The sequence below is a fragment of the Bos indicus x Bos taurus genome, chromosome 25, assembly GCF_003369695.1.
Source record: "Bos indicus x Bos taurus breed Angus x Brahman F1 hybrid chromosome 25, Bos_hybrid_MaternalHap_v2.0, whole genome shotgun sequence".
NCBI classification, from domain to species: domain Eukaryota; kingdom Metazoa; phylum Chordata; class Mammalia; order Artiodactyla; family Bovidae; genus Bos; species Bos indicus x Bos taurus.
In genome coordinates, this window is record NC_040100.1 from 40,258,858 (window position 1) to 40,284,070 (window position 25,213).

At 51.9% G+C, this 25,213-nt stretch overlaps 2 protein-coding genes across 3 annotated transcripts; both read right to left on the minus strand.

Moving 5' to 3' along the window:
* Positions 1-3,989: 3,989 nt before the first annotated feature.
* Positions 3,990-19,092, minus strand: PRSS33 (serine protease 33). Its single transcript, XM_027527070.1, has 10 exons — positions 19,062-19,092; positions 12,195-12,349; positions 11,823-11,936; positions 7,413-7,518; positions 6,833-6,891; positions 6,614-6,636; positions 6,168-6,347; positions 5,575-5,846; positions 5,015-5,184; positions 3,990-4,817 (listed from the first exon to the last, which is right to left on the minus strand). The coding sequence occupies exons 1-10, from the start codon at positions 19,090-19,092 to the stop codon at positions 4,647-4,649; spliced, it is 1,281 nt and encodes a 426-aa protein (XP_027382871.1). The 3' UTR covers positions 3,990-4,646.
* Positions 19,093-21,399: 2,307 nt separating this feature from the next.
* On the minus strand, positions 21,400-24,077 carry LOC113883795 (testisin-like). 2 transcript variants are annotated; one of them, XM_027527795.1, is made up of 5 exons: positions 23,700-24,077; positions 23,296-23,325; positions 23,183-23,209; positions 22,804-22,969; positions 21,400-22,131 (listed from the first exon to the last, which is right to left on the minus strand). In XM_027527795.1, exons 3-5 carry the CDS (start codon positions 23,190-23,192, stop codon positions 21,495-21,497), a joined length of 813 nt encoding a protein of 270 aa, XP_027383596.1. In that variant the 5' UTR covers positions 23,193-23,209; positions 23,296-23,325; positions 23,700-24,077; the 3' UTR covers positions 21,400-21,494. The 2 variants fall into 2 exon arrangements, with proteins under 2 accessions (XP_027383596.1, XP_027383595.1); XM_027527794.1 differs by lacking the exons at positions 23,183-23,209; positions 23,296-23,325; positions 23,700-24,077 and having other exon boundaries at positions 22,804-23,142.
* Positions 24,078-25,213: the final 1,136 nt, after the last annotated feature.

Consider the following 25,213-nt stretch of genomic DNA (forward strand, 5'->3'; position numbering starts at 1 on the left):
CCAGCATTCTGATTAAAAGTACTTTTCTTTTGCCACCAACATTTGTGAGTATGTAATTGATTTTGTGAGTGGCAAGCAGTAGGACTTCCATTCGATAACTAATTAGGCCATTGAACAGCCTAACTTGTTAGAAGCACCATGCATGGCCAAAGTTGGTGTTCAGTCTTCCCAGGCAGAGGGTGCCCTGGGCACCTACCTACTCTTTTGCCCAGGTCTACTCTGGATCCGGAAGGGCATGTGGACTTGGTTTCCCTGTCTGGCCACCCCTCATCCCTACTAACAGCCTAGGGCTTCCTCCTTGGACACTTTCCTGTGTCCCAAATGGCAGTTACGCTAGAGCAAGGCAAGGAGGCTTTTCTCGCAACCTCTCTCAGGGAGAAGGAGAATCTCATCTGGGTCGCTGCTGGCATGTGCCAGAGAGGCATGCTGTGGCACCCAATGAGAAATGAGCCAGTGATGATCCTGGATGCTGAACAGCTCAGCAGTTACTGAGGCCACAAATGGATAATTCTTTAGAGTGGGTGGAACATGAAGATGATGCTGCTTTGGCCCTGAATCAGGTTGCTGGCTAGCCAAGCAGGCTCTAGGCTCAGACCCGCTGAGATTCAAATCCTTGCTCTGGCACTGAGTGTGCAGCCTTGGACAGTTAACCTCACCAAGCCCAGTGTCCACCTCTCTGAAGTGGCAGAATAGCTGTTTGTAGTTTGTGGAGCATTACTGTAAGCAGATGGGGTGGGGGGTGTCCCTGGAGAAAGAGAAACTGGTGTGGTTTTATTGACAGAAGAGAAGCCATTTTTGGCCTGGGCCAAAATGTGATCTAATTTTGTGATCTAAGCCTGGCCTCAATGCAACCCCCTTTGTGAATGTGCATGTACCCTTAGCTTAAAACTCCCCCAATGCTGCTGTCCAGGGAGACACTGCTTTGGAAGAGATACCCAAAGTGTTCTCCTCACTTGCCGCAAATAATATAAATCCTTACTTCTTGGTTGTAAGTATCTTTTTGCTCGATACCCACCAAGAAGCAAACCCAGCTTTTGGGTAATATCAGCAAGAGTTAGCACTCAATAAATATAGATGTTCCCTAAGCTATAGCCATAGTTATAATTTTTGACTTCTGACTTCTGGCTCCTCAGGAGTCCTCTGAAGCCCCTTTCCTTCCTGGGTCTCCTCCCTCTCTAGGCCTCAAGGCAGCCCTTCCCCTCACATGGGATCTCTGTGTACCCTATGGTGCTGTGCTGGGTGGTTGGTTGCAAGAGGTAACTTCCGTCCTCCTGTCAATGAGTACAGTGACGCCTCCTGCAGGGAGAATGGGGTCAGGAGAGGCTTGAAGGAGGTGTAGAGGCTCAACCCCCAGCCCCCAGCTCTTTAGCTGGGTGCAGACCCTCCTACAGATGGCAGGTGATGCAGCTGGCCAGCTGCTCTTGCTTCCCTGCACAGGAAGTCCTCCCCGGTCCTTTCTGCCCTGTTGCTTCAACCACTCAAAGCTCACCATGGAAACTCTCCCGGGCTTCTAAACTAAGCATGTAGGATCTCGGCTGGTGGACCTTCTCCTTTGCTGTATTTAAATTTCTTAAAATGTTATTAATAAATAGCAATTGTCAGGGATTTCCCTGATGGTCCAGTGTCTAAGATTGTGTGCTCCCAATGCAGGGAGCTGGGGGCTTCCCAGGTGGCTCAGTGGTAAAGAACCACCTGCCAATGCAGGGGATATAAGAGATTTATACCTGGGTCGGGAAGATTCCCTGGAGGAGGGCATGGCAACCCACTCCAGTATTCTTGCCTGGAAAATCCCAAGGACAGAGGAGCCTGGCAGACTACAGTCCATGGGGTCACAAAGAGTTGGACACGACTGAAGTGACTCAGCACGCACGCACTGGGTTTGATTCCCTGGTTAGGGAACTAGATCCCACATCAGCCAAAGACCCAGCTAAGACCCAGCACAGCCAAATAAACAAAACACATATTAAAAATAAATAAATAGTAATTGTCAATCACTGCTAGCTACTAGTGTGTCTTTCATTGGCAGCATTTTACAACTATTTTCTATAAGGGAAGTGACATAACTCACTGTGGAATTTGAGTTGACGGCCCAGATTCAAATCTGCCTTCACCTCTTGCCTGCTGTGGGTCGTGGGGCACATAACCTAGTCTCTCGGGGCCTGTTTCTCCATTCATGAAATGGGAACACCTTCCGAGTGTTCAGAGATCAGTTGAGAGCCCACCAATGCCTGGCACAACCCGCGTGCTTGCTGGGCAGAACTGAGTCATTTTGACTCTCCCAACAGCCATAACGGGGCAGATGTTACCAGGTCAGATCACAGATGGGGAAACAGGTGCATCAGTACTTCTCGGAGAGGCTGGGCCATCTGGCCGCAGCGCTACCAACCGGAGCAGGTGAACGGCTAAAAAATACCTGCATGGACAGGAGCCCAGCATCCTGTCCCCGGCAAGGGTGGTTCTCAGGACTACTCTGAAAGCCCCTCCTGGCAGGTCAGGCTGGCTTTCTGAGGCCTGTGGGGACGGGGTGCAGCGTGAGACGGATGCTGGGCCCGGTCCACCTGTCACACACCCCCTCGGCCTCACTGACCTTGCTGATGGGCGGGATGCAGCGGCACAGGGTGCTGTGCCACTGAGCCTGTGGGGCACAGAGAAGCAGTGTAGCCTGCACTACAACTCCTGAGCCCTTGTCCTCTCTAGATCCCGAGAGCCACAACTGTGCCCTAGAGCCCGTCTCTGCAACAAGAGAAGCCACCGTAAGGGGAAGCTCAAGTACCCCAACCAGAGAAAGACTATACAGCAATGAACGCCCACCACAGCCAAAATTTAAATAAATAAATAAAATATATAAATTATACAGAAATAAATTACATATATATATAAGAAACACTGAGCTCTGAATGGGGACCCATTACTTTGATCATGGCAGGCCCAAGACTGAGGCATCCTGGCTCTCAGTCCCTGGCTTGTTCTGGTCTCAATGCCTTGGGAGGTGTCTTGAGGATATTCTCTTGGCGGGCCCCAGGCTGAGGGCAGGATGGGAGGACAGCCAGCATTGCCCAGCCAGGGCTACTAGGACCCCACTGCGATGTGCTCACAGCCTTTCGCCTGGCCTGCTACAGCCAGCCTCTGCCCCCAATGGGCAGCCTAGAGGGGAGGCGGCAGCCTGGAGCTCCCTCGCTGTTCACAGACCCACCCTCTCTCCCAGCCAGGTCTGGCCCAGCAGTGACCACATGCTGCAGTCACTTTTTCCCCTGGGAGAAAACGAAAAAAAAGGAGGGGGAGTTCCCTGGCGGTCCAGTGGTAGGGACTCAGTACTTTCACCGCAGAGGGCATGGGTTCAATCCCTGGTTGGGGAACTAAGATCCCATAAGACACATGGAGTGGCAGAAAAAAAAAAAAAAAGAAAGAAAAGGGAGGGAGCCACGGCTCAGGCCTGCGTGGGGCAGCCGCACTTGGCCCCGTCCAGCCAGGCTGCCCCTTCAGGGATAGCCTTCCTTGCCCCCCTGCCCCCCTTGCTCCTGTCACTTCCGAAGGTTGGAGTTTCTAGGTTTCGTTCAGGTTGTTCCTTCTGTTGCTGTAGAAACTGAGCTCTGTCTATACAGACGGATGACCCTTGGCCTGGGGGTGAGATGGCAGAGAGGGGCGAGAATACCAGGTGCCAGAACGTGAGGGTGGTCAGGGAGCTGAAAGGGCATAGGCCGGTCTCCAGGTGCAGGCGGGGAAGGGAGGTCCTGGGCTGGGAAGCCCCAGACCCACACAGGGCACGGAATGGGGGAGTGGCAGAAAAAGCTAAGGACAGCAGAAGCTACGGCCACGCCTACCTGGAGGCCCCTCTTGGTAGAGGGGATGATGCCAAGTGCCCCAGACTCCTGAATGCATGGGAAGGGCAGGTCTGGTGGCCGCCACCTGCCTCCTGGGGCACCTTCACTACAGTGGGGCAAAATACGAGTTTTCTACTGCTACGGCAGATGACTACAAACACAGCAGCTTAAACACTAATTTATTACATCACAACTCTGTGGGTGGGCTCAACCGGGTTCCTGTTTAGGGTCTCACCAGGCTGAAACCAAGGGCATAGACTGTCAGGGCTCTGGTCTGCAGGCTGCGGGAGGAGTTGTTGGCTTCCAAGCTTGTTCAGGTTATTGGCCAGATTTAGTCCCTTGCAGCTGTCGCACCGAGGTGCTCCTTTCCCTACTGGCTGTCGGCCAGGGGCCGCCCTCAGCTCCTCACCACGTGGCCCCTCCATCTTCAAAGCTAGCAATGGACAATCATCTCCTTGGTGTTGGGTTCTGGTCCCATTTGTATCTCTCTGACTCCTTCCGGAAAAGAGGGGCATGCAGACCAGACCCAGCACTGAATCACTTGCCTGTCTTTGGGTGCCCTGGCTGGAGTTCAGGAGGGAAATATGAGCAGGAGGGGAACAGAGGGAATGTGAGACCCCTAGACACACGGGAGGCTCCTGGAGGAGGGTTGGCAACTCGCATTTGGTGAGCTCCACGGAGGATGCTGGGGACAGACAGACAAATTGATGGATGGGTGGCTCCTTGGCTTTATCAGGCCTCTGAGCCTTCAGTCCAGAAGGGTGAGGGATGTGTCGGTCCCCAGACAGACCAGGCAGCCGAGGGACCCCAGAGTCTGGCTTCAGGTCAGTCACTGCATGGGATGTTGAGGTGAGCCTGAATCCAGGGGCTGTAAGTGGCCACATTGGTATAGACCCCTGGACGGTTGGGCAGAGCACAGCCCTTGCCCCAGCTCACCACACCCACCAGGATCCAGCGCCCAGACTTCATGCAGACCAGGGGTCCTCCAGAGTCACCCTGCAGGAGAAAGGAGAGCTTAGGTCCCAGCCCCCCAGGGACTCTGGGTCCCAGGCTGCCATCCCTCAGGGGTGCCTCTGGGTCGGGGTTCAGCACACTGAGCCTGGAGGTGGTACATCCTGGGTCCCAGGTCCTAAGGAGGTAGGGTGCTGGCCACAGGGGCGTGGGCTCCAGACGTTCCGGGCAGCGTCTCGCACCTGGCAGGCGTCCTTCTGGCCCCCGACATAGCCAGCGCACAGGCTCCCCGGCAGCACTATGTGTTCTGCCCGGGGCACGTCGGTGCCCAGGTGGTAGAGGTGGTCACAGGTGTGAGCGTCCAGCAGTGGCACCCTCACTCCCTGCAAGGGTCGCCACTCTGGGAGTGGCACTGGAGGAGAAGGGGGAGGTCTAAGAGGCGGCAGAGACTTCTCAGGTGGCACTAGTGGTAAAGAACCCACCTGCCAATGTAGGAGACTTAAGAGATGTGAGTTTGATCCCTGGGTTGGGAAGATCCCCTGGAGGAGGGCATGGCAACCCATTCCAGTATTTTTGCTTGGAGAATCCCATGGACCGAGGCGGTCTGGTGGGCTACAGTCCATGGGGTTGCAAGAATCGGACACCCAGGAAGAGCCCGCAGAGGGTGGGAAAAGCCTCACCTGACAGCCCAGGGCTCCCTGGCCTTACAGAGAGGATGTCTGGGTCCCTGGAGGTCAGAGCGAGCTGGGGAGAGAGCCCCTGGCCCTCCCCCAGTGCCCCCGTGCCCTGCCCTCTGCCTCACCTCCTGGGCGGAGGCTGCCCCAGCCAGTGACCCAGCAGGGTGTGCCGGGCGGTGGGCGGGCTCCAGGCTCCGGCAGGCAGACGGGCTGAACTCGGGTGCTCAGGGGCGTTGGGCGGCGCAGCAGCAGCAGCGCCAGGTCCCCGTGGGCCCCGTCCTCCGAGTAGTCCGGGGGCAGCAGCACCCTCCGCACGGGCGCCAGGAGAGCAGGGGGCGAGCTGGGACCCAGGTGCAGCGCCCCGAGGCGCACGCGGTACTCAGCGGGCAGCGCCTTCCTGCGTGACGGGGGCGCTAGGTCTAATATTAAGGCAGCTTCCCCTCCAGCCCAGGAGCGCTCGTCCCCGTCGCCCTCTCTCTCAGAGCCCGGGGTGAGACCTGCGCGAAGTCTGGGCGCGGGGTCCCAGTGGGTGTGGGACGCTGGAGCAAGGGCTGGGCCCTGCCCAATCGCCCGGGGGTCTGTACAAACGTGGCCACTTACAGCCCCGGATCCAAGACCTTCCCTGGGTCTTGCTCCACCCGCCCCGGCCTGGCAAACCTCGACGCGGAGCCCTAGGGGGAGGGGACCGTCCCTCGGTGGGGTCCGGCTGCCTGCTGACCTGGGGAAGCAGTGTGCCGCCGTCAGCACCCACTGCGGGGCGATGAGCGAGCCCCCGCACACGTGCGCCCCGCGGTGCTGGATGCTCGCCTGCCACGGCCACTCTCCGGCCCTGGCGTCCCGGCCGCCCACGATACGACTGGACACCCGAGGCTGCCCACAAGCTGGGAGGACAAGGGGACTGGGGGTGGGCAGAGCAGTGGGGGGCCGGGGAGGCGGATGCGGGCGGGGTTAGGGAGGCGGGTGGGGCCGGGGAGGCGGGTTGGGTAGGGCCGGGGAGTAGGGTGGGGCGGGTTTATGGACGGGTGGGGGCCGGGGGAGTCGGGTGGGGGCGGGGTTAGGGAGTCGGGTGGGGGCGGGGTTAGGAAGGGGTGGGGCCGGGGAGGCGGGTGGGGGCGGGGTTAGGGAGGGGTAGGCACAGGGGGTTTCCGCGGCTTCCTTACCTACATATCCCAGGGTCCCGGCTGCTCCTGGAGGTGGAAGCAGGGAAGGGACTGGATTACGGGTCTGGTGTCAGGTAACGGGGTGACGGGGAGGGCGGTCACAGATTAGGAAGGAGGGTGGAATGTATATGTCGCACTGACTTGATGCCAGATTTTTGTGCAATCGACTACCAGGATTAAACCCTCCCCAGAGCCCTGTGAGGTCGGGACTTAGACCCATTACACAGACGAGCACAACCAGATTCGGAGAGCCCAAGGTCAGTGACAGAGACAGCTTGAACCCTTGGAGCCAGTAGTGCGGGTGTGCTAGGTCACTTCAGTCGTGTCCGACTCTATTCAACCCCAGGGACTGTAGCCTGCTGGTCTCTGTTCATGGGATTCTCCAGGCAAGAATTCCTTCTCCAGGGGATCTGCCTCACCCAGGGATTGAACCCGCGTCTCCTGTGGCTCCTGCATTGAGGCAGACTCTACCGCTGAGTCACTGGGGAAGCTCTGGAGCCAAGAATGGGATGCCTGAACTTCCCTGGTGATCCAGTGGTTAAGAATCCACCTCCCAGTGCGGATTGGGAGACAAGTTCAATCCCTGGTCAGGGAAGATCCTACATGCAAGGAGAGAAGCCACAGCAGTGAGAAGCCCACGTGCGGCAGCTAGAGAAAGCCTGGAAGGAGCAAGGAAGACCCAGTGCAGCCAAAAATAGAAAAAAGAGTAGGATGCCTTAGAGTGCTCTAGAGGAAGCAGGAAGGCTGGGCAGATGGAAGCCAAAGCTCCTGTGGTCAGCACCCCCAGCCCCGCCCCCACTCACCCAGCAGCAGTAGGAGCAGGACCTGGAGGGAGGAAGCCCACTTCATTCTGTCTTCAGAGCTGGGCCGGGTAAGGGTGGTGCTGCCCAGGACTAGCCTGGCTGGAGCCTGCCGAGAGAAGAGGAGGATCTAGCCCCCCCACCCTGAGCTCCTTTTGTCTTCCTTCAGACCCTGGTTGGTCCCAGAACTAGCCCTGTGGCCCACGCTCTATGCCCTATGCCCAGGCCCCAGGGACCACCCCTGCCCTCTCAAGTGCCGCATGATTTGGGCACCTTAGGTCTCCATTCAAGCCCTGGAGCCCAGCCCCTCCCCCATCTTGTATTTCCCTGATAGATGCCCCCCAACCCTGTTCTCCACAGACCCTGGATTCTTTTCTCACCCTTGCAGCTGGTGTCCTCCCTGCTAACTGGGCTGGGGGAGGATCTGGGGGTTTAAAAAGCCAGGAGCAGGGTGGGGGCCAGGAGGTAATTAAGGAGGTCAGGGCGGGGCTGCGGCTTCCTCAGTCCAGCCTTGAACAAAGATGCTTTGAACAGTGCTTTTGCCGTGGAAAGAAAGCGACACCTGGGTTTCTCGAAGGAAGCCTGGCTTGGGCCAAGGTGCACGGAACTGGGGCTGGGAGCCTGAGTCCAGCCAGGCAAGGATGGAGTAGCGGGGTGGGATGCATGGGATGGGGTGGGGGTGGGGGCCTGGACTGCTCCCACCTCCTGGAAAGGCTCCGGAATCTCCTTTTACCAAGTCAGTGCCCCACTCCAGCAGCCATCCACTTGGTTCCCCATCCTGGGGGCCTTCCTGTCCAGCACACCCCCTCCTTGGCCGTGTCCCAGAAGGAGGTGATGTGTGACAGGGGAGATCTGATTCATACCTGTTTGTCTCCCCTCCGTGAGGCAGGGACTGGGTCTCTGTCCCTGTCTTAGCTCAGGCTGCCAGGACAGAACACCACAGTGTCAGTCGCTCAGTCATGTCCAACTCTTTGCGACCCCATAGTCTGTCCATGGAATGCTCTAGGCAAGAATACTGGAGTGGTTTGCCACTGCCTTCTCCAGGGGATCTTCCCAATCCAGGGATTGAACCTGGGTCTCCTGCATGGCAGGTAGATTCTTTACTGTCTGAGCCCACAGACTGGGGGCTTAAGTTCCATTCTGGAGGCTGGACGTCCAAGAACAAGGAACTGGCCAGATGGGAGCCTCTTCTCTTGGCTTGTAGGGGGCTGCCCTGCCATGTCACTGAATGATCACATAGCCTTCTCTTTGTGTCTCCTGGGCATGAGGGGTAGTGGGGGGAGGCGCTGCTGTCTTTTTTCTTTTCTGGTTGTGCTGTGTGGCATGCAGGATCTTAGTCCCCTGACCAAGGATTGAACCCAGGCCCCCAGCAGTGGAAGCATGGAGTCCTAACCACTGTACTGCCAGGGAAGTCCCCTGGTCTCTCTTTCTAAAAAAAAAAATTATTTATTTATTTATTGGCTGTGCCGGGTCTTGGTTGTGGCATGTGGGATCTAGTTCCCTGACCAGGGGTCGAACCTGGGCCCCCTGCTTTGGGAGCTCAGAGTCCCAGCCACTGGACTATCAGGAAAGTCCCTGGTATCTCTTTCTATAAGGACACTAATAAGTCCACCCTATGACTTCATTTAATTACTTCCAGAGTCACTGGGGTTAAAGATTCAACGTATAAATTTTGGAAAGTTCACAGATGTTCTTCCTAGGTGGCTCGGTGGTAAAGAACCTGCCTGTCAACGAAGGAGACGCAGGAGACACAGGTTCCATCCCTGGGTCAGGAAGATCCCCTGGAGGAGGAAATGGTAACCCACCCCAGTATTTTTGCCTGGAGAATCCCAGGGACAGAGGAGCCTGGTGGGTTACAGTCCACGGGATCTCGAAGAGTCAGACACGACTGAGTGACTGAGCACGTGCACAAATATCCAGTCCCCACTGGCAAGAGCAGTGCCAGCACAGAGTGGGCACTGAGTGTTCGGGAGTAAGTGGACAGGGCCAGTAGGCATGGGGGGCGGTGAGGGTGAAGGAGACGAATGAGGGGACCTAGTGGCGAACCAGCCCGTCTTTCCACACAAAGCGAGGGAGAGCAGCCTCGGGCCTGACTTCCACAGTCCACGTTCCAGGACCAGGCTCAAGCCCATGCTCCAGCCTCCAGAGCTGGTTTGTGGAACGTGTGGGGTAGGGGTGGCCTTCCTGGGACCCAGGTGTTTTTCCACTGATGTCCCAGCACAACCCAGGCCCTCTGGGAGGGCTGCAGCCTGAGCCCACCCCATGCCGACATCACCAACCAGAGTCATGCAAGGAGGGACAACGGTGTGGGGTGAGCCGGGCCACAGGGAGGGGTGCGCTGTGGCACCGGGCTGGGGTAAGTGGCCCTGAACAGGACGCTGTGGGGAATGTGTGCCTGGCCGGGCTTGACGGTATTTCTGTGGACAAGACTGTCACTCAGGCACTAGGCCACCAGAGGTTACTCGGCCTACTGCTGGAGGAGGGGCCGTAACACCCTGCCAGGCAGGCCTGCGGGGCAGTGTCGCAGGGCGGCTGGTCTGGGGCCAAGCGCTTCACAGGCATTAAATCATGCGGTCCTCCGGTAACACGGGACACCAGTGAGCGTTCTGTGTGGGGTCAGCCCGGAGGGCCTTTGGGGGAGATGAGCAGGGACGCCCTCAGGTTTTGACTGCTCCGAAGGGCAGATGGCGGAGGGTGGAAATCTCAAAGCAGGTGAGTCCCACCTGGGAGACGTGGAAGACACCAGGCACCAGGCACCTGCTGGCCCCTCTGAGTCACGCACGCCACACAGCCTGAGTTCGACATGGGCCATTGTGAGCTAGGTGACTTGAAGGATTCTGTCACCTCTCTGGGTCTCAGTTTCATCATTTAAAAAAAAAAATGTATTTATTTTTGACTGTGCTGGGTCTTCGTTGCTGCGTGGGCTTTCCCTAGTCGTGGCGAGCGGGGGCTGGCTACTCTCTGGTCGTGCTGCTTGGCCTTCTCTCGTTACGGAGCACGGGCTCAGTAGTTGTGGTGCGTAGGCTTAGTGGCTCTGCAGCATGTGGCATCTTTCCAAAACAGGGATCGTACCCATGTCTGCTGCATTGGCAGCCAGGTTCTGTACCACCAAGCCACCAAGGAAGCCCCTCATCATTTTTAAAAATTATTTATTTTATTAAAAAATGTTTATTTATTTGGCTGAGTCAGGTCTTCACTGCTGCCTGTGGGCTCAGTAGTTGGGGAAGGGGAAGCTCCAGCTTTGGGGGCTGCTAAGGGGCATGAAAGTGGTGTCACAGCCAATGGGCTTTTGGGCAGGCAGGGGTGATGAGGACACCCCTCCCAGACTCCTCCACCTGCCTCTGCACAGTGACCAGCCCCAGCCGGACCAGAGCTTCTAGCACCTTCTGTGCTCAACAGCACCCGTGGGTCCCATGAAAACACACATCTGCCTGAGCAGTTCCCAGGGGCCCCAGACAACCCTGCTGACCTGTCCGTTGGCCACACTGAGGCTGCGTTCTGGGAGCCCAGTGGGGGTGGGGCAGACATGCTTGATGCCGCCCCCTCCACCCAGGCCACGTGATGGAACTTGGAGCCTCCATGCCCCCAGGACAACCGTCAACCACAGGGAATCAGGATAAAAGTGGCCACACCGGGTCTTTGTCCCCCAGGCGATGCTGAGGTGTGTCTCTGTGAACTCTCAGGGGGGCCCCAGCCAGACTGTGCGTCAGCTGCCACAAGGGTCAAATGTCATTGGCTCTCGCCCCTTCTGCCTCATCTCTGCTCTTCACTGGGGCTTCTTGGCATTGCCTCCCAAATGAACTACCCACACCCTTGTCCTGGTCCCAGGTCAGCCTTTGGGGACCGTGGTGAGACCAGAGTGTCTGCATCTGTGTGGTGGGGGGCACGGTATGAGCACTGGGGAGTCTGGGGGCATTTCCGCCACAGCACCCCCACTCCAGCTCTCCGAGCCCCCAGCCATCCTGCTGCTCCTAACGTCCTCTCAGACTGAACCACCTGAGAGGGTTCTGTTGTTTGCAACTCAGACCTGGGTGGATGATGATTTGGGAGTTAAGGAGTGGTCTTGGGGTGGACAGGACGCGGGTGACCATGAGGGTGTCCAGGAAGCCATCCGGAGCCACAGAATGTGCTGCAGGGTGTCAACTTGAATATACACACTTTATTAGCAAAGGGGACAGAAGGGGACGAGGCCTGATCCAGCAGGCCACCCTGCCACCAGGGTGCCCCCAGCCCTTGGTGAGTGCGCCCAGAGCTGCGGTAACTACAGCATCCTCATGGACTCTAGTGTGCACAGGCCATCTGCAGGAGTAAGAGAGTCCAGAGCAGAGCGAGGGGGAGCAGCAACCAAGAGGGGTCTGGCCTGGGTGTGCTGCGGGCCGTCAGCAACTGGATCCAGCTGAAGTAATGACTGACATTGGTGTAGACACCAGGCCGGTTGCGCCTACCACAGCCCACTCCCCAGCTCACGATTCCAATCTGAATCCACCGCCCATTCTTTTCGCAGACCAAGGGTCCACCTGAGTCACCCTGGAAAGCAGTGTGGGTGAGCAAGGCCGAGGGCGGGGCAGGAGGGGCCCCAGGAGAGACTGAGAGCAGAGTCTGTCCTCTGGATTTCACATAAGGATCCAAGGAGGTACAATGAATGTGAGACAGGAAGCTTGTTTTACAGGCTGGATAATGAGGTCTACAGTGATCTGATGAATACATTCTGAGGATGGATTGATAGGGAGTCAAGAGGGTTGCCCTCAGAACCAAAATTTGGAGGAGTGGGGCAGGGGTACTCACTTTGCAGCTGTCAGCATCGCCATCCTCAGAGCCAGCACAAATCATGCCATGATTGATGTTTCTGCGGTATAAAGGCTGCTGGAACAGGTAGGAACACCTGGATTTGTTTATGATGGAGACCTGCACTTCCCGGAGATTGTAGGGAGGCAGCAGCTCTGCCAGGGGTTGAGGGCAGGAGAGAGAAAGAAACAACCTTAGCCTCTCCTCTGCCATCTGGGGAAATGGGGTAAGAAGCAGGGAAGTGGACTTCCCGGGACACCCACAGTCCCCGGGACATGGCTCCTCTGCTCCAGCCCAGCACCCAGCACTTGGTGGACCACAGAAGGACCCAATGGATGGGGGGGCTGTTACAGCTCCTCCCCCAGATTCAGTTTCCCTCTCCGTGGCATGCAGATGACAGGCCCTGCCTGGACCAGTGGGGAGAGATCTTGGCTGAAGCTACGCAGTGGGGAGGGGCTGATGCTGCTGAGCTTGTTTGTAATCAGTATACTACAGCTGCATGATTCAGGCTGAAGAGTTCCCAAATTTGATGAAAGATGTGACTCAGTGATAAAGAATCCGTCTGCCAGTGTAAGAGATGTGGGTTCAATCCTTGGGCTGGGACGATCCCTTGGAGCAGGAAATGGCAACCCACTCCAGTACTCTAGCCTGGAAAATCCCACGGACAAAGGAGCCTGGTGGGCTACAGTCCATGGAATCGCAAAGAGTCAGACATGAATGAACGCGCACACACACATGAATCTATACATTCAAGAAGACCAACAAACTCCAAGTAGGATAAACACAAGGAGATCCACATCGAGATACGTTTTCATCAAAATATCAAAAGGCAAAGGGAGAATCTTATTTAAAAAAACGTTGAGAGAGATACACACATCAAGTATAAGGGGTCTTTGGCAAGACTGACAGCTAAATTCCTTCCAGACACCCTGGAGCCCAAGAGGCAGTGAGACGACATATGTAAAGTGCTAAGAGAAGAAAACAGTCAACCAAGCATTCAACATCAGGCAAAACTACCTTTCAAAAATATGAAGGCGAGATTAAGACATTCCCATATAAACAAATGCTGAGACTGTTCATCATAGTAGGCCTGCCCTTCAAGAAATGGAAAAGGGACCCTTTCAGGCTGAAATGAAAGGACAGTAGACAGAAACTTAAACCCATAGGAAGAAATAGAGAACAATGGTGAAGGTAACTACACAAGTAAATATAAAAGCCAGTATTATTATAATTTTGGTTCATAACTTTTTTCCTATACAATTTAAAAAACAAATGCATAAGAATAATTATAAACCTGTTAATGACTACACAATATATAAAGATGGAACTGTGACAATAACAACTTAAAAGAGAATAGCATTGTATAGGAACAGAATTTTTGTATGCTATTGAACCTAAGTTGATATTAATTCAAAATAGACTGTTATAAGTTTAAGTTATTAACTTATCTCCAGAGCAACTGCTGAGAAAATAAAAAATACACAGAGCAGGAAATGAGAAGAAAATCAATACAGTATACTAATAAAAATCAATTAAACAAGAAAAGAAGAAATAAGATATAAGGCATAGGGATGATATAAGATATAGATACAAAATATCTATATCTTCTACGTCTGACAAAATATAGAAAACCAACAGAATAAAGGACACAGTAAATTCTTCCTATCAAATTAACTTTAATGTAAGTGGATTAAACACCAATTAAAAGGCAGAGATTGCCAGGATGGATTAAAAACAAGGATCCAACTATATCCTGTCTCTGAGGTGAGAAGTTATTCCGTCGTGTCTGACTCTTTGTGACCCTATGGACTGTAGGCTGCTGGGCTTCTCTGTCCATGGGATTTTCCAGGCAAGAATACTGGAGTGGGATGCCATATCCTGTCTACAAGATAATAATTTTAGATCCAAATGCAAATATAGGTTGAAGGTGAAAGGTTGGAAAAAGAGATTCCGTGCAAATAGTAACCAAAAAGAGCTGAGGTTGCTGTACTAATATTAGACAAAATAGATTTTAAGTCAAAACATGTCATAAGAGTCAAAGAAGGACATTAACTATTGATAAATGTGTCAAGTCTTCAAGATAAAATAATTATAAATATCTACATATCTAATACCAGCCCCAAACTACATGATACAAAATTGATGTAACTGCTGGGAGAAACAGACAATTCTAGAATAACAGCAGAGACTTCAATGTCCCACTTTTATTAAAGGAAAGAACAATCAAAGAGAAGACCACTAAGAAAAAAGAGGTCTTGAATAGTCAGTAGACCAGAACAATCTCCCCAAAGAAGAGCAGAACACACATTCTTTTTAAGTGGATACAAAACATTCTCCAAGATAGATGTCAGACCACAAAATGAGTTAGAATAAAGTAGAAAAGACTGACTGCATAGAAAACAGCTGATTGAGGCTAGAATTCTGTTCCTTCAGAAACAGAAGGAAAACTGAAAAATTCACCATATGGAAATTCAACAACATACTCCTAACCAAAGAAGAAATCATGAGGAAAATTAGAAAGCACTGTGAGATGAATGGAAATAAAAACACAACACATCAAAAACTCATTTAGTTCAGTTCAGTCGCTCAGTCGTGTCTGATTCTTTGCAACCCCGTGAACCTCAGCACGCCAGGCCTCCCTGTTCATCACCAACTCCCGGAGTTCACTCAAACTCATGTCTATTGAGTCGGTGATGCCATCCAGCCATCTCATCCTCTGTCATCCCCGTCTCCTCCTGCCCTCAATCTGTCCCAGCATCAGGGTCTTTTCAAATGAGTCAGCTCTGTGCATCAGGTGGCCAAAATATTGGAGTTTCAGCTTCAACATCAGTCCCTCCAATGAACACCCAGGACTGATCTCCTTTAGGATGGGCTGGCTGGATCTCCTTGCAGTCCATGGGAGTCTCAAGAATCTTCTCCAACACCACAGTTCAAAAGCATCAATTCTTCTGTACTCAGCTTTCTTTATAATCCAACTCTCATATCCATACATGACTACTGGAAAAACCATAGCCTTGACTAGATGAACCTTTGTTGACAAAGTAATGTCTCTGCTTTTTAAAATGCTGTCTAGGTTGGTCATAACTGTCCTTCTAAGGAGCAAGTGTCTTTTAATTTCATGGCTGCAATCACCATCTGCAGAGATTTTGGAGCCCAGAAAAATAAAGTCAGCCACTGTTTCCACTGTTTCCCCATCTATTTGTCATGAAGTGATGGGACTGGATGCCATGATCTTAGTTTTCTGAATGTTGAGCTTTAAGCCAACTTTTTCACTCTCTTCTTTCACTTTTATCAAGAGGCTCTTTAGTTCTTCACTTTCTGCCATAAGGGTGGTGTCATCTGCATATCTGAGGTTATTGATATTTCTCCCGGCAATCTTGATTCCAGCTTGTGCTTCCTCCAGTCCAGCGTTTCTCATGATGTACTCTGCATAGAAGTTAAATAAGCAGGGTGACAATATACAGCCTTGATGTACTCCTATTCCTATTTGGAACCAGTCTCTTGTTCTATGTCCAGTTCTAACTGTTGCTTCCTAACCTGTATACAGGTTTCTCAAGAGGCAGGTCAGGTGGTCTGGTATTTCCATCTCTTTCAGAATTTTCCACAGTTTATTGTGATCCACACAGTCAAAGTCTTTGGCATAGTCAATAAAGCAGAAATAGATGTTTTTCTGGAACTCTCTTGCTTTTTCCATGATCCAGCGAATGTTGGCAATTTGATCTCTGGTTCCTCTGCTTTTTCTAAAACCAGCTTGAACATCAGGAAGTTCACAGTTCACATATTGCGGAAGCCTGGCTTGGAGAATTTTGAGCATTACTTTACTAGCGTGTGAGATGAATGCAATTGTGTGGTAATTTGAGCATTCTTTGGCATTACCTTTCTTTGGGATTGGGATGAAAACTGACCTTTTCCAGTCCTGTGGCCACTGCTGAGTTTTCCAAATTTGCTGACATATTGAGTGGAGCACAGGTTCTTTGAAAGATCAACAAAACTGACGATGAAAGTGGGGACACTATCACTGACCTTAAAGAAAATTTAAGGACTGTAAGTGAGTACTATGAACAATTGTATGCCAACAAATTAGATAACCTCGAAGATGAGCAAATGTCTAGAAACACACAAAATACCAAAACAAATTCAAGAAGAAATAGAAAATCTAGGTCAAGAGATTTAGTCAGTAGTCAGAAATCTCCCAATGAGGAAAAGTCCTGGGCCAGATGACTTAAATGGTGACATCTGTCAAACACAGGAGGAGGGCTTTTCCCAGGTGGTCCAGTGGTTAAGAATCTGCCTTGTAATGCAAAGGATGAGGGTTCGAACTAAGATCCCACATGCTGCAACTAAGACCGCACGAGCCAAGCAAGTAAATAAATATTTTTTAAAAAATATAGAAAGAAATTAACATGAAACCTTTTTAAACAACACTTCCTAACTCGTTCTGTGACAACAAAGCCCAGATAAGCTATCTCACAAAAGAAACTACAGATCAACATATATGCAACAATCCTCAACAAAAGACTAGCAAACTGAGTCCAGTGGCATGCTGTTGTTTGGTTGCTCAGTCATGTCCAACTTTTGCAACCCCCTGGACCACAGCACGCCAGGCTTCCCTGTCTTTCATATTAAAGGAATTCTAAAACCATGACCAAGTGAGATTTATCTGAAGAGTGCAAGGCGGGGGGGGGGGGGGGGGTCCAATGTATAAAAATCAATCAATATACTGCATACTATAGTAATAGAACAAAGGAAAAAACCCACATGGTTATCCTGATTGATGCAGGAAAATCCAACACTCTTTCATTATAAAGACAATCAATAAACTAAGCATAGAGAGAACTTTCTTAACCTGATAATGATCATATGTGAAGCATCCACAGCTAATATACAGAATTGTGAAAGACTGAAAGCTTTCTCCCTAAGACAAGGATACCAGTTTTTTTTTTGCCACTTCCACTTAACATTTTATTGGAAGTTCTAGTCAGAGAAATTAGGCAAGAAAAAGAAATAAAAACATATTCAAGTTGGAAAGGAAGAAGTGAAACTCTTTATTCACAGATGACATGATCTTATATACAGAAAATCATAAAGAATACACAAGAAAGGACTAGAATTAATAAACTTGGCAAATCTGCAGATCTGAAATCGACATAAAAATCAATTATATTTCTATACACTGCCAATGAACAATTCCAAAACAATATCAGAAAACAAAATTTATTTATATAATAACATCAATAAGAATAAAATAGAAATAGATTTAATTGAGGAGATGAAAGATCTGTCCACAAGAAGCACTACACAAGATTGCTGAAAGATATTAAAGAAGATTTAAATAAATGGAAGTATATCTCATGTGAATGGACTGGAGACTTAATATTATTTCAATGACAATACTCTCCTAAAGCAATTTACAGATTCAATGCAACCTCTATCCAAACTCCAAAGGCCTTTTGAGTGGAAATTGACAAGTTGATTTTAAAATTTATGTAAAATATCAAAAGATGTTTTGAACTCAAATAACAAACCAATATTTGAAAAAGTACAAGTTGGAGAACACACACTTTTCAATTTCAAAATATAATTGGAAGGTACAGGCATCAAACAATGGGGTGCTGACAAACAGATAGAAACACAGACCAATGGAATATAATTTTGAGTGTAGAAAAAAAAACAAACCCTTTCTTCTTTGGCCAACTGATTTTTGGCAAGGGTGCCAAGACAATTCAGTAGAGAACAGTCTCTTCACCAAATGGTGCTGAGACAACTAGATATCCAAATGCAAAAAATGAAGCCAGACCCCTTATCTCACACTATAAACAAAGATCAACTCAAAATGAATCAAAGACATACATATCAATATAACAGCTAACATTATCAGATCAGATCAGATCAGATCAGTCGGTCAGTCATGTCTGACTCTTCGCGACCCCATGAATCGCAGCATGCCAGGCCTCCCTGTCCATCACCAACTCCTGGAGTTCACTGAGACTCATGTCCATCGAATCAGTGATGCCATCCAGCCATCTCATTCTCTGTTGTCCTCTTCTCCTCTTGCCCCCAATCCCTCCCAGCATCAGAGTCTTTTCCAATGAGTCAACTCTTCGCATGAGGTGGCCAAAGTACTGGAGTTTCAGCTTTAGCATCATTCCTTCCAAAGAAATTCCAGGGCTGATCTCCTTCAGAATGGACTGGTTGGATCTCCTTGCACTATAACCAAACTTAAAACTCTTCAAGAAAACATGAGAGTACACTTTCATGACCTTGAACTTGAAAATGATTTCTTAGACATGACATCAAAAGTTAAAGCAGCAAAAGAAAAAAGCAACCTGAACTTCATCAAAATTAAAAATGTTGTGCATCAGCAGACACTATCATGAACTTCCCTGGTGGTTCAGTGGTTAAGAATCCACCTGCCAATGCAGGGGACACAAGTTCAATCCCTGGTCCTCGAAGATCCCACATGCCACGTCTACTGAGCCTGTGAGCTGCAATTACTGAGGTCACATGCCACAAAACTACTGAAGCTGCATGCCGTGGAACCCATGCTCCACAGTAAGAGAAGCCTCTGCAATGAGAAGCCTGCACACTGCAACGAAAGAAAGCCCATGAGCAGCAACAAAGACCCAGGGCAGCCAAAACTAAATAATTAAATATATTTTAAAAAATAGACACTATCATGAAAGTGAAAAGAGATGTGGTCCGTGAGTCTTGGCTCAGCCCTGCATCTGAAGTGCTATTTCCGCATCAACACCAGGGACTGACAATGTGGAGAAACCTGGGAGGAAGGAGGTTATGATCCCTATTTCGAGGAATTTGAAGAGTTATGTAAGAGGATTCAAAACACAACTTTCAGACACTAAAGCCTACCTGTTCGACAGAACTTGGGCCAGGTCTTCATTTCAACTTTCAAATCTTTAGCTCTTTATCCGTTTCCTGGAGATTATCGTAACCCTCCTTCCTGGCATCACTTGGCCCTCTGCTCATCATGAATCCCACCAAGCCAGCTGGTCTCACCCCTAGCTACATATTATAATTACCTGGGAAGCTTTAAAATACCCCAGTGTCCATGCCACATCCCAGACCAATTAAATCTATGGAGTGAGACCCAGGAACATTAAAAAAAAAAAAAAGAAAAAGAAAAAAAGGGGAAAAAATAAAAAAAAGAAACCCACAAAATAGGAACAAATATTTGCAGATCACATCTCTAAAAAGAGTCTAGTATCCAGAATATATAAGGAACTATTACAACTCAACTGCAAAGGCAACTCAATTTAAAAATGGGTTGGGGGTCTTCCCTGGTGATCCAGTGGCTAAGACTCCCTGCTCCCAATGCAGGAGGCCCAGGCTCTATCCCTTTTCAGAGAACTAGCTCCCACATGCAGCAACTAAAAAAAAAAAAATCCCTCATGCTGCAACGAAGATCGATGATCCCTTGTGCAGTAACTAAGACCAGGATCAGCCAAAAATAAATAAATTAAATATATATTTTTTAATGAATTGAGAATTCCCTGGTGGTCCAGTGGTTACAACTCCATGCTTTCACTGTTGAGGATCCAGGTTCAATCCCTAAGATCCCACAAGTCATGTAGTGTGCCCCCCCCAAAAAAAACACACCAAGGTAATGTACTTAAATAGGCACTACTCCAAGGAAGATATACAAATGGCCAACTAGCACATGAAAAGATGCTCAACATCACTGGTCATTAGAGAAACACAAATCAAAAGCACAGTGAGACACCACTTCACACGCACTAGGATGCCCTCCCCGCAAACAACAGCAACCTGTAAAATAATAAGTGTGGAGGAGAATGGAAAGAAATTATAACCCTCATTGTTGATGGGACTATAAAATGGAGCAGCTGCTATGGAACACTGTCAGCTCCTCAAGAAGTTAAAATAGAATTATCATGTGATCCAGGATTGCACTGCTAAATGCATTCACAAAATAACCAAAAAGAGGTATTCAAGCACAAATTTGTATACTAATATTGACACAATATTGACGGAGAAGGCAATGGCAACCCACTCCAGTACTCTTGCCTGGAAAATCCTATGGATGGAGGAGCCTGGTAGGCTGCAGTCCATGCGGTCGCTAAGAGTGGGACACGACTGAGTGACTTCACTTCACTATTGACACAAATACCCAAAAGATTGAATGACACAGTCATCAGTGAATGAATGAATAAACAAATTGTGGTCCATCCATACAATGGAATATTATTCCCTGTAAAAAAAAGAATGAAGTTTTGATATATACTATAACATGGATGAATCTTGAAAACTTTATACTAAGTGAAGGAAGTCAAACATGAAAGGTGACATAGTGGATGATTCTATTTACTTGAAATACCCAGAACACATAAATCCATAGAGGCAAAAAGCTGGTAGTGGTTGCTAAGGGCTGGACGGAGGGCTGTAATGGGGAGTGATTACTTAATGGTTATGGGATTTCCTTTGGGCTTGATGAAAATGTTTTTGAACTTGATAGTCAACGGTTATGCACTGTGCATGTTTGAAATGCCATTGAATTATAGACTTTATTTTTGATGTGGACCATTTAAAAAATCTTTATTGAATTTGTTACAACATCACTTCTGTTTTATGTTTTGTTTTTTTTTGGCCGCAAGGCACGTGGGATCCTGCATGCTGCAGTCTGTGGGGGTCACAAAGTCGGACTCGACTTAGGAACTGAACAACATGTGGGATGTTAGTCCCCTGACCGGGGATGGAACCCACACCCCCTGCATTGCAAGGCGAAATCTTAACCCCGGGACCACCAGGGAAGTCTCAAATTATATATTTAAAAATGGTTAATATGAGAAATAGCTCAGAAAGAAGGAGTGAAGTACTGACATGCCAAAACAAAAGTGAACATTGAAAATGTTATGCTGAGTGAGAGAAGCTAGGCACCAAACACCATATGTTGTAGATCGTGTTCATATGAAGTGACCAGAGTAGGTAAATCCATAAAGACAGAAAGCAGATTAGTGGTTGCCAGGGACTATGGCCAAGGACAACGACGAATAAGGAGTAATGGCTAATAAGTCTGGGATTTCATTTTGAGATGATGAAAATGTTCCATAATTAGATAGTGGTGGTACCTGCACCATTCTGAGTATCCAAAAAAAAAAAAACCACTCTGAATTTTATGCCTTTTTTTTTTTTGTCATATCACATAGTATGTGGGATTTCAGTTCCCCAGCCAGGGATTGAACCCATGCCCCCCTGCGGTGGAAGGGCAGAGTCTTAACCACCACCACCAGGGAAGTCCCTGAATTGTACAGTTTAAAAGGATGATTTTTATGCTTTATGAACTGTATCTCCAAAAAAAAAAAAAAGCCCGGTGCTTTTCTGATAAGTGCACCCCAAAACCTCGCGCACCCCTGCAGTCTGGGGCTGCAGGTCTGGGCAGGTGGGCCTTGGTCCCTGGCTCCAGGCTCGAAGCCTCCGGAAGGGAGGGGGAGCTGAGTGTGGGTGCAGAAAGCGCTGATCCGTGGTGGGGGCGGGGAGGGGGTGAAGGCCGACTGCTGAGGGGGCACAGAGAGGGCAGTGTGGGCATAGACCGAGGCGGGGCCCCTGCAGCTGCTGTGCGGGCCGGCACAGGGCCTGGTGGACAGTGCTCCCCTCCCCCGCCCGTCTGTCCCCAGCCTCACTCTGTCTCTCGCCGATGTTCCCCCAGCCAGTCACCCAGCAGTCATTCCGGTTCTTGAACTCCAAGGAGGAGGACGTGACACAGACGGGCTGGACGTGCTTATTGAAGGTAACCGGGGAGGAGAGCTTCACCAGGGCGATGTCATGCTGAAAATTCTTCCTGAATTGGGAGAATGTGATAATATCCTGGACTCCATATCGACGCAGGAAGGCCCGCAGGCTCCAAATGGATGGTGTGGCAGATAGTTCCCCAAACTGGACTGACCATTCGGAGGGGTAACTGTTCCTGGCAAGGGAGTAGAAAGCCCTCAGGGGTCTTCAGAGGGAGGGTGGGCCACCCCAGCACGCCTGGGGCCGCTCCCTGAGACCGCAGGGCCACTGCCCGGCTCATCCCGGACACAGGTCCTCCTTCCACAAAGAGGCCAGAGTAGAAACGGGGAGAGCCCTGAGCCCCAAACAAAGTCCCACACCTGGGGACGTGGGACAGGAGGGTGCCTCCCCTGCCAGCTCACCTGGCCAGTCACTCAACCCCCTGTCGCCTCCAGGGCCCTCCTCTTAAGGGGACCAGCAGGTTCACGGGGGTCACACAGGCTGGGCTCCACACAGCTTCGGGAACCACTGACCCCACCAGCCGGGCTCCTGTCCAGCACTTACCTCAGCTCATTCCTCCCCTGGGGGCACACCTCCGCTGGGAGGTGGGGTGAGGAAGGTGGAGGCTGGAGGTGCCATGTGGGGACAAACGAAGCAAGAAAGAGAACAAAACACACAAATGTTCCGGAAAAAACCTCATAGGGTTTCCTCAGGGAGCGCCCTGGGGGCCTCGTGCCGGTGTGGAACGGGCTGCAGCCCAGCCTGGGGCTCAGGAGCACTCGAGGGCCGCGGCCACGTAGCACATGGGCGCGCGTCCTGGCACAGACTCGGGACGCGGGGTCAGCGGGCCCCCTGCGCCCAGACTCACTTTTCAAAGCAGTGCGCGGCCGAGAGCGCCCAGCGGCGGTTGAGCAGGCTCGCTCCGCAGCTGTGGACTTTATTCCAACGCAGGCTGCCCTGCCACGGCCAGCGCCCAAGCTTGGCCTCATTTCCACCCACCACGCGCACCTGGATGCCCTGGATGCCACAAGGCCCTGGGATGGACAGGCGGACACTAGGCTGAGCTGCGGGAGGCAGGCTCATCCTGCCCACCCTCACCCACTGGGAAGGGAAGGGGCTCCCGGGGAACCGCGCGTCCTGGGGTCGTGACACTCAGGAAGCGTCGAACGCTGGGGACCCGCCCCACGTGGCCCGCGGGCGCCCGCCCCATCCTACCCGCCCCCGGCCCCCCGGGGCCCATCAGTTACATGCGAGCATCGACGAGTTCTGAAGACCTGGAGCGGGGAGAGGGAAAGCTGAGGCGCCCTTCGCGCTCGGGCCCACGAGCCCTCCGCGGGGAAGCGCCTCCCGCACGCCTTACCTGGAAGCAGCAGGTCCTTGTCCCGAAGGGCTGCGGGCAGGAGACGAGGTGAGTTCCCCACTGCCTCCTCGCGCCCCAGCCGCCCCCCTCACCCCGGTTCGCGCCCGCAGCCCTCGCCGCCCGAGCTCACCCTGCTCGGCGATTTCGATCCGCACCAACAGCTGCGCCAGCAGCAGCGCCGCCCCCTGCGGGCGCATGGCCTCGCCCCCGGCCGCCCGGCGCCCTCTCCGCTCCCGCCCGCTCCAGGGCCCCACTGAGCGCCCCCCGGGGGAGAGGGAGCCGCGGGAACCCTGGGTGCCCCAGCCGGGCCGACGACCTCGCTGGTCCAAGGTTTGTTTGGGTACCTGGGACGTCACAGTGCCCGGCTTTGAGCTTGTTACTGGGACTGGTCCCCAACGACGTACCTCGCTATGGCCCGGGAACCGGTGCGAGCAGCCGACCCCTCTCTAGTCCGCCACGCTGGGGGCTAGCCGCTCCTTCCTCTAGAAAGGACCAAGGACCTGGCCCACCGTCAGGACTCTCATGAAAGCACAGTCCCAAGTCCTCACTGAGTACCGATTGGGGCCGGGCACTGTTGGGCTGAGCCGGGAGGAGAAGACCCCTCACTAGCCTCTCCTGGGGGACTGGTGGTCTTGGGTCTCGTCCTTCCCTCTGCGGGCCTCGGGCTGGTCCCTGCGTGTGGCCCAAGCTGCCCCCTAGTGGCAAGTTCCAGCCCTTTTTGTCACCCTCCTCTGGGTGATTTTCAAGTTGAAATTGCCTTTTACAAACGTTCTTACCTGGGTCCTGCCGGGAAGGAAATGGCACCAAAAAAAAAAAAAAAAAAAAAGGGAAGAGGGAAACATCTCTGGTTATTTATTCCTGTGTCCCTGTGACGCTACAGACAGGAACCTGGGAGGAACCCGTGCCTGCTTAGTGCCCCTCCATGTGCACCAAGTGATGAGTCCCCAGGAATTGGCTTCTGGGGGCGGGCGGCGGGGGGGGGGGGGGGGGGGGGGGGGTCCCACCAGGCAGGGGAGGCAGTCTGGAGTCTGGACTTGCAGGAATATCCCAAGGAGGTGGGCACCCTCAGGGATACTGGGTCCTGGCACCCTCAGCAGGGCCCAGGTGGTGACTCTAAGGGAAGAAGCCGCTGGGGGCCGGAGCAGGCAGAGCAGGGTGTTCTTGACCTCAGGGCGCATTGGGGAGACACGGGGGACATGCCTGATGCTTGGGGAGCGTGGAAGCTTCTCTAGAGGTTGAAGCTGGGCTGTCAGCACCCCTCCTGGACTTCACACGCTGCAGAAGGGGCAGTGGGCGTGGGCCCTGGCTGGTGGGCTCAGGGGCACACTGTGTGCAACAAGGGGTAGGGTTTCCCCTAAGAAGGTCCCCTCTGTGGTCTTTGTTACACAGTGCTTGTGACTGGCCAGTCCCCGTGAGCTCCCCAGGTCAGGGCTGAGCGCAGCCCCTTGCAAGAGATGAGGCGCAGTGCCAACACTGCCCCCCCCCACACACACACCCAAGGGACCGCTTACACAGGTCCTGCCCTGGTCCTTGACAATGGTCCTGGAGCACTCTCCTCCTTCTGACCACCTACCTGCCTGTCCCCTGCCCCAAGTGTCCTTTCCTGGTGAATACCAAGCTTGCTCCAGCCTCAGGCCGGCCTCTCCCTGTGGACTTCTCTCCCAGATGGTCACAGGGCAAGCTTCTTCTGAGCCTTCAAGTCAAGCCCATATGCCCCCAACGACTGTCCTTCTCACTGACCTGTTGTATTTCCTTCCTGAAAGTGAGAGTGTGTCGGGAGCTGTGTTAGGCATTACTGACAAAATGGAGACATGGCCCCAACTCCCTCTCCTTGTCCCGCAGGCACAGACCCTGGATGAAGGAGTTAGGCCTTGTGAATCTGACTTGTTCTTTTTTTTCTCCTCGGCTGAATTGACTG

Coding starts and splice junctions, on each gene's coding strand:
- PRSS33 (XM_027527070.1), bottom strand. CDS start 19,092: ATGAAGACCTGGCCCAAGTTCTGTCGAACAG. Junction 5,847..6,167: donor GCGGCACACTGCTTCCCCAG/GTCAGCAGGCAG, acceptor CCCGTCACGCAG/GAAGGCGCTGCCCGCTGAGT. Junction 4,818..5,014: donor GCCAGAAGGACGCCTGCCAG/GTGCGAGACGCT, acceptor TTTCTCCTGCAG/GGTGACTCTGGAGGACCCCT.
- LOC113883795 (XM_027527794.1), bottom strand. CDS start 23,018: ATGAGCCTGCCTCCCGCAGCTCAGCCTAGTGTCCGCCTGTCCATCCCA. Junction 22,132..22,803: donor GCCGCGCACTGCTTTGAAAA/GTGAGTCTGGGC, acceptor CTCCCTTGCCAG/GAACAGTTACCCCTCCGAAT.